This window comes from Neofelis nebulosa, chromosome 1, assembly GCF_028018385.1.
Source record: "Neofelis nebulosa isolate mNeoNeb1 chromosome 1, mNeoNeb1.pri, whole genome shotgun sequence".
NCBI lineage: Eukaryota > Metazoa > Chordata > Mammalia > Carnivora > Felidae > Neofelis > Neofelis nebulosa.
The window spans coordinates 46,965,148-46,973,277 of NC_080782.1; the positions used below are offsets into that span (position 1 = coordinate 46,965,148).

At 53.5% G+C, this 8,130-nt stretch overlaps 1 protein-coding gene across 2 annotated transcripts; it reads right to left on the reverse strand.

Moving 5' to 3' along the window:
• Positions 1-3,333: 3,333 nt before the first annotated feature.
• Positions 3,334-6,912, reverse strand: HAND1 (heart and neural crest derivatives expressed 1). 2 transcript variants are annotated; one of them, XM_058721049.1, is made up of 2 exons: positions 6,030-6,912; positions 3,334-4,508 (listed from the first exon to the last, which is right to left on the reverse strand). In XM_058721049.1, the coding sequence occupies exons 1-2, from the start codon at positions 6,579-6,581 to the stop codon at positions 4,404-4,406; spliced, it is 657 nt and encodes a 218-aa protein (XP_058577032.1). In that variant the 5' UTR covers positions 6,582-6,912; the 3' UTR covers positions 3,334-4,403. The 2 variants fall into 2 exon arrangements, with proteins under 2 accessions (XP_058577032.1, XP_058577023.1); XM_058721040.1 differs by having other exon boundaries at positions 3,334-4,505; positions 6,030-6,700.
• Between the last annotated feature and the right edge of the window lie 1,218 nt (positions 6,913-8,130).

The following is an 8,130-nucleotide window of genomic DNA, read 5'->3' on the forward strand; positions in this document are numbered from 1 at the left end:
GTATTTGTATGAACACACACACACACACACACACACACACATCCTGGAGGTGCTCTAAGATGTGGGGGAAAAGCCCCGTCTCTGCGTCTCTGCGGCAGCCAGAGATGCCCGTTGATCCAAGCCTACCCACCTTTTACCATCTGTGTGACTTTGAACAAAGCCCTTCACCTTTCAGTGTTCTGCTGCCTCAGTATTAACCTCATACAATCTTTGGAAATAGTACATACTAAGGGCTTAAATAATTTCCCCTACAAATTTCAGTTGTTGTGGATTACTTCATGCATTAATAAGTTTTAAATGTAAGAAAAATAAATCAATAAATGTAAGTAAAGATTATATTTACTGTGTGGAAGGCATAATAAAACTTCACAACAAATATTTACTATTGTATATTAATTGGTGATGATTATTAGAATTCTTTCTCAGTCATTATATTTATACCCACAGTGCCTAGCACAAGGTGGGTGCTCCATTAACGTACGTTGCATAAAGTGTATGAAAATTACAATGGTCACAGGAGAAATTAGAAGGAAATTGCAGCTCATTTTTTTTTTGTTGTAAAATACTTATTTGTTGTTTAAAAATGTAGAAAAATATACCTAAGCAGAAGGAAAAGTCAAAATTATCCTTATTTCCAAAACTCAGAGGTAGAGGTGTAAATGTTTTGATGTATATTCTTCCACTTTTTCTCCAGGAATGATATTTAATTAGCTAGTTTTACATAAAGCAGGTCTCAATAAACAACCTTTAGCAACCTGGGAGGGTTTTTTTTTTTTTCTGCACTTAATATATCATGAACAATCTCCATGTCAGTTGCCACACTTTTTCAAGTGACTGTGTTGCAACCCACTGTACTGACGGATTTAATTAACCACTTCTGTAATTATAACACATCAGGTGCCTTTTGTATTTTTCACTCTTTAGCAGAATAGCCCTGCAGTTAAAGCTTTGTAACATCAGTGAGTATTCCCTTACAGTCAATTCCTGGAATTTACTTTTAAATTAGTGACCATTCCATGTTCCCCCTAGATTAAAAGGGGGAGGGTGATGTTAATTCAAAAATACTAATGACACCGCCTCTGCCTCAGCTGGATTGAGGTAGGTTTCTGACAAACCGCGCTGAACCCTGGGAGAGAATGAGAAAGCGAACGCCAGGCTCTAGAGCCATTCCACGGAGGGAGCGCTGAAGAAAGGTGAGAGGCTAGAGAGCCGGCGAGGGGGGAGAGAGGACAGGGAGCCCGAGTCTGGAGAACCCCTGGTTTGTGAAACCTGGAGCAACCCCGCTCCTCTCTGAGGGCTGGGCTTTTGCAGCCCGCGAGGGAGGGCTGCAAGTGTGGCTCTGGCGTTCCAGGGGACAGTGGGAGGGCATCCCCGTGACCCTCGCAATGGGCAGCCCCCGTCCTCAGCTCTCCCTGAGACCATGGGACCACATGGCTGGGACTGAATTTGAGGCTCCAGCTCTGTCTTCTGAAATGCGGCTTAGCCCCGGCCCGATGGGGTTTTCTGAGGGGGCATGGTTATGCCAAGCTTGGCTCTGGCTGCTGCGGGCGGTACCCCTCGGTACCCTCTCCACTTACTGGTCAGGGCTCCAAGAAAGCAGAACCCGGGTGCGCATTCCTACCGTGCCTAGGATACCTCCCGCAGCTAAAAATAGTCGAGGGAGCCGAGCTCTGTGTAAAGCCAGAGAACCGGCAGTGAACTCAACTGAAGTCCTGGGTTCGAATCCAGATAAGGTCCCCTCCGTACGGAGGCACCTCGATCCACTTGCTCTCCGAGTCTGTTTCCCCCATGCGTGCCAGGATTTCTAAGGGGTTCTCAGCCCTCAGAGAGAAAAAGAAAAAAAAAACAAAAAACACGTCGATTTTTCTTTGCTCCTTCCCGAGGGCCTTGGGGCCTCGGGGCCGGGGACTGAGGCCAGGGGGAGGGGTGGGCCGGGCGGCTCATTACCGCGAGGTGTTGCCCTAGTTAAGTCGCGGGCCCGTTTGATCTGGCGGCGGGTGGCGAGAGGGAAAAAAGGAAAAAGTAGGGGGGTCAGCGTAAAGAGACGCTCACACCTCCCCCACCGTTTCCTCGCACCCATAAAACACCTTTTATTAACTCCTTCGCGTCCGGAAGGGCTGGCGTTGCCCATTCAGCTCCTGCCACGGTGTTTACAGCCAAATCTAATGGGGCCCCATATTCACCCCGATGCCGGGACGAGGCGCCTAAGACACGCCTGATCCCGGAGCTGCCTGGGGTCTCCTTTTTTGGCGCACGCCCCAACGCGAGGGCCTCCAACTCCAGAGCAAGGAAACGTCCAGAGACCCGCGCGTGCGTCTGCGCGCCTCCCTCGCAGTGAGCGCGGAGACCCGGGCAGGCACCGCAGACCACCGGTTCCCTAGTGCAACTGTGGGAGCTGTTAGGACACGTAAAAGCTCTTAGCCTAGAGCCTAGCACACAGTGGCGCGCAAACAAGAGTAGTTATCTGTACCCTGTTATTTGGGGACTCGTAACGCCAGCGTTTGCCTGCCCCACTTTAGCCTTCCACGCATCCGCGCCTTAGCAAATGCACCGCTTCTACTCATCCCCACACCCAGTCATGGGTGCGCACGAGGGGTCACGAAACCAGCTGTCGTGCACGAAGTGCCCTAATTAGCATGCACACACACACTCCCCCGCTTTTGCACAAATCCAGATGCTCTCTCACAAATATTTGTTGAGTGCTTTCTTGATGGAAAGAAACTTAATTGTCTCACTGTAACCATAAGCACTCACAAGCTTACTTTTCTCACGGATAAAGTAGTAACCGCTATGATTTGTCATGCGTGCTGGGAGCTGCCCTAGGCAGACCCTGTGGTGCCCCCCCCCCCCCGGACATAGCTGTGGCGCTCCGTGTGAGTTCCTGCACTATTACACACACACCTATAAGATCAGAATCTCACGTACAGGAACATATTCCCCAGTGCAAACCGCCCCCCCCCCTTCCAAGTTGCACTGCCTTCGGATGCCGGTGGTTTGTGTGCCAAGCCCCCTTCCCAATAACCCCAAACTACTTACTGCCTGCAGATACTGGTGTGCATACTATCCTACACACAAGCCCCAGTGCTGACCCACATAAATCCCAGACTGTCCTCTCTGGGTCTAATTCGTTTCCAGTGTTCCCTTCTGTGGGTTCATTATATTCTAAGAACTTTCTTTGTCCCACGAATAAATCCTTTATCTGCCCTCTTTTCCTGACTGGATTCGTAACTTGGTTTGACATTTATCAAAACAGAAATCAGAACAGGAGGTTCTCTGCCTAGCAGAAATGATGGGGCCAGTGGATATACCCACCAAGACATCACGCAGGCTACCTCCGATTTCAGAAAATCTTTTATTCGTCAAGAGCATAGATACTGCTTTGGCAAAGGGAGGGGGTGGTGAGTGGTCTTATAGGTTTGAGGTAGAAAAAGGGTAGGGATGGGGTAATAAACACCTGAGCACAGCAGGCATGGTAGGTAGTTTAAATACATAAAAACTTTTCAACATAGGGAAAAGTTTTTATTTAGGAAGGAAGGAAAGGAGAGAAGAAGGAAAGGAAAGGAAAGGAAAGGAAAGGAAAGGAAAGGAAAGGAAAGGAAAGGAAACGGAAGGAAGGAAGGAAGGAAAGGAGAGAAGAAGGAAAGGAAAGGAAACGGAAGGAAAGGAAAGGAAAGGAAAGGAAAGGAAAGGAAAGGAAAGGAAAGGAAAGGAAACGGAAGGAAAGGAAAGGAAAGGAAGGGAAAGGGAAAGGAAGTAAGGGAGAGAAGGAAAGGAAAGAGAGAAAGTGTTTCCCTTGAAACTAAGTAGGAAGTGCAGCGACAATAAAATAAAATAAAATAAAATAAAACAGCACTGTTTGTAGGAGAACAACAACAAAAGGCACCCCTCCATCTTCCTGGTTTGGTTCTCTTTCCCGGGCAGAAAACTATTGATTCCTCTTATTGCATTTTAATTAGGAAAGAGAGCGCCTGGGGGGTTTTGCCGCAAAGCTGACTGGAGAACGAGGAAGAGAGCCAGAAGGCATAGTGGAGAAAGCATGGGGGTTCTAAATTCGCCCCAAGAGGGTTGGAAGGGTGCTTTTTAGCGCGCTGGAGTCCCGCAGTCCCTTTCTCCCGCATTGTGCAGCCAAGAGCCACTCTCTCAGTTTGGGGGGGGGGGGTGTGGATATATATATATATATTTCTCTTTCTCTTAATGTATTAAAATCAACTTCAAATGACATTGCACGTGCGATCCAAGTGTGTTGTTGCAGCCAGCGACCTGCCAGCACGTAGCAGAGGCTCTGCGGGATGCGCCCTTATAAGCCCCCGGCACCCAGACCCTGGCCCTCGCCGCCGCCTTCCTCTCCTCCCGGGGCTCCGGGTGTCGGGCAGCGGTGAAAGGGTCCTCGGCGCGGCCTCAGCTCACTGGTTTAACTCCAGCGCCCAGACTTGCTGCGGCCAGCCTGTGCGCCCTTTAATCCTCTTCTCTCCTGGGCCCAGGGCAGGAAGAAAGCCTTCGTGTTGCTGCTGCCAGAGGACACACACAAGAAAAGAGGCGAGAGACAGGTTTAAATTTTTCTGCTCCGATCGCCCAGGCATAGAGTTGGGGTGGGGAGAAGGTTTTGGGAGAAGTAACTGGGCGGCTTTAAATAAGTGACGGATTTCTGTTTGCGACATAGACAAACAGGCTCGTAAATTTGCCTTTATGCGCCAGAGTTCCTGGGGGCCCGGATGGGCTGGGCAACTTCTGGAGGTTTGGTAACGAGGATTTTCTGTGCCTGGTGAAATTGATGCGCGTAGTTTTGGCTTTAGGGCGCCAAAGGATGGCCGCAGAGGCGTTGGAATGGGAAGAGTGGGAATCGACAATTTTCCCGCTCTTGGACCTGCTCCCCCCACAAGTCCCACTCGCTTTCCAACCTAGTTTAGCGTCTGGGCTGGTTACTGGGTTGAGTCCCTCTGCTAGTGGACTGGGAGCCTCAGGTGGCTGGGCGAAGGAGGAACCAGTGGGCCTGGCCCGCCATCCTCCTTCCCGGTTCTTAGCAGAAACCAAGCGGTGCTACTTGAAGGAGGCGGCGACCAGCAGTGGGTGGGGATACGCCCAAAAACTCCCGGCGGGCAGGCATCGCCCCGGCCTGCCTCTCCTACATCCCGACGGCTGTTTGGAGACTCGATGCCTATCGATCTTTCCCAGTCTCCCCAGATGAGCTATCCCTAGTTTACTACAGCCCCTGTGGGTCAAAGAAAACCCGGCGGGGCTCTACAGCCAAACGTGCGGCGGGCCTGAGCGCAGCAATTTAGAGAAAATAGTTCGCCAGCCTGGAAATCGCCTCCTTCGGAGGTCCCAGAGCCCTAGCCCAGCGGAACCGCGCTCCAGTAAGTGTCGCCCTCACTGGAGAGGACCGAGTAGGGACTGCGATCTCCAAAGCCAAAAGCAGTAGGTGAGACCCGTGCCTGTTGCTTGTCAGCCTTCACACACAAAACAATCAAGGTCGCCCTCAGAACTAGCTCGTGGGCAGTGGGGCAGTGGGACGCGCCCCGGAATGGGAGTAGAAGACCTGACTTGTTTTACCCCAGCTCCACCTCTGAGTCCTCGGGTAGATGACCTTTACCTCCCCGTCCGACTCTGGGCCTCAGTTTCCCTATCCGTACAACAATGGAAGTAGCCTAGCCTCTCCAGCAAAAACCCTTGGAAAACAGTAACTGAGTCCACGTGCATAAATCGACACTCAGGCACATTAAAGTAACAAATTCCTGCAGCATTCTTAACGTGGATTCCCGGAAAGCCCGGGGATGGATCAAGACCCCTTTGAAATTGGAAGCGAAATAGAAGATGTGTGCATTTTCTCGGGTCTGAATCTTCCCTACAAATTAATTCAAATATGAATCTGCCTCCCACCACACACGCGATCCCACACTACGGCCTCAGAGCTCTCCGCAGCCTCTCAAAATCGCACACACAGCAACGCAAACCCCTTCCGCTCATACAGGGCCTGCGGGTGCTCACCCAGCCCGCACCCTTGGCCGGCGCCTGCAGGCCCCCTGACTTACCAGCTCCCTTTTCCGCTTGCTCTCGCGGCCGCCATCCGCCTTCTTGAGTTCGGCCTTGAAGGCTTCGGGGTCGCCGGCCTGAGCGTCCTTGGCCAGCACGTCCATCAGATAGGCGATGTAGCTGGTGGCCAGGCGCAGTGTCTTGATCTTGGAGAGCTTGGTGTCGGCAGGCACGTTGGGGATGCACTCGCGCAGCTCTGCGAACGCGCTGTTAATGCTCTCCGTGCGCCTCCGCTCCTTCTTGGGTCCCGAGCCTTTCCGCCGGCCCAGCCGGCCGCCGAGCGCCTCCAGCCGCGCGGGGCTCTGGCCGGGCCTGGCGTCCGGACCGTAGGCAGCGGTGGCCGCCGCGGCTGTGGGCGGTGGCCCGCCGGCGGGGAAGTCTGGGGCAGCGTCAGCGGGGCTCAGCAGCCAGCTCTGGAAGTAGGGCCGCTCCTGGTGACAGCGCGAGGCCGGGCCGAAGAGGAAGGGTTCGTGTAGCATGGGGTGCGTTGGGTGTGGGTGGTGATGGTGGTGATGGTGGTGATGGTGTGCGTAGCTGCCCACGAGGTTCATGTTGGAGCGGCCCCTGGCCTGCGCCTCCAGCCCGATTAGCGCCGCCCCATGCGCCCGAGAGACTGCCGGGGCCACCCGTGGGCTCTGGGGCGGCGCTCTGCTGGACGCCGCTTTCGGAGAGTCTGGGGCAAGGCTGGAGACAGACGCGCAGCCCACCGGCCTCTCGCGAGCTAGGACGCCGACGCCGGGAGACCTATTTAACCCTTCTTCGGCCTCCTCTTCAGGGTCTGGCTTATATAAGGCCACGGCTTTGATGTCAACCTCTCCCCGGAGCCAATGGCAGGGGGGCGGGGAGGAGGAAAAGGGGTGGCCGTCCCTGGCTTTAAGCTCAGCTAGCACCACCGGACTCTAGGCCGCCTGCGGGGACAGGGAGGCGGCCCCGCCTCTGCCTCCCCACCCCCAGTTCCCGGCTGGGCGGAGGCGGGGGCTACCTACTTGAGGCACAAGCCTGTCAACACCCTAGACGGTGGCTGCCACCTCCTTCCTGTGAACCCAAGGAAAGCCATCCAGAATCATCCAGCGAAAAGAAGGCCTTCATGTAGAGCCCACTCTTTGATTTTACAGATAGGAAACTGAGACCCAGACAGAGAAAGTTTCTTGTTTCTAGACTGTACAGAATTCAGAATCGAAATTCTAGCCATTCTCAGTCCTGAGCTCCATCTACTCTCATCAGCCCCAGAGTCAGAAGATGAGAGGTCCTTGCTGGAGGCAGCATAGGCCCTTAATGGTCTCCCCTAAGCACTCCCAGCCCTTAGTCATCATTCCCACCTGGCAGGGACTGTGAACCATAATGTGGAGCCCAGTAGGGCATGCTCTTCTGCCCAAGGCATCTACACCATCCCAAAGACTGCCACTGGCTGGAGAAGACTTTGGAGTGTGAGGGAGGGGGAAGTGGAGGAAGGCAGGCTCCAAGCCCAGAGGCATTTAATGATTTGTTCCGGGCTCCAGGGCCTGAGAGTCACTTTTCTCGGCTCCCCGGCGCTAGATGCAGTCCAAAGGCTGGATGGAAGGCCCGAAGCACAGCCACATTGGGTCACTCCACCCAGATTGTCACTGCTTGAGAATGTTCCCTTGTCTAAAGACACCAGCACCAGGGCTCACACCAAGAGAAATCTGCGTTGGCAGTAAACAGATAGCGAGGGGACCACGACCTCCACGCTGTTCACAAGGCTGGCACAGCCAGAGAACTGCCATGGCAGTATCTCACACCCACCAAAGCAGAGGGACATCCTGGCTGGGCAGACCTCCGCCATTTCCCCTCCCAGCTAGGGCCTCTCCGAATCTCCAGTTCTCTCCACAAGAGCCTTTCCCCGAGCTCTCATTGGGACCTGGAAATCCCTGGGTGGCAGTGTTTCTCCTAGAATTCTCTTTCACCTCCCACGGAGGTAGCTTCCCAGCTGATGCCCTCATACCTGGGCGCCCCCATCCACACCAGCCTTTCCCAGCCAACCGCCTTCCCTAGGTGGGGCTGAGGGAATGCGTCTTTCTCTCCAAAGTGATCTTCAGGCGCAGGCAGAAGAAGATAAATATGTGACTGCTCTTTTCAAAG

What these genes read in the sequence shown, in the direction of transcription:
- HAND1 (XM_058721049.1), bottom strand. Translation starts at nt 6,581, where the DNA reads ATGAACCTCGTGGGCAGCTACGCACACCATCACCACCATCACCACCAT. An exon ending in GCAAGCGGAAAAGGGAGCTG is followed by an intron (nt 4,509 to 6,029) that starts GTAAGTCAGGGG and finishes GTCCTCTGGCAG; the next exon opens with CAGCAACACGAAGGCTTTCT.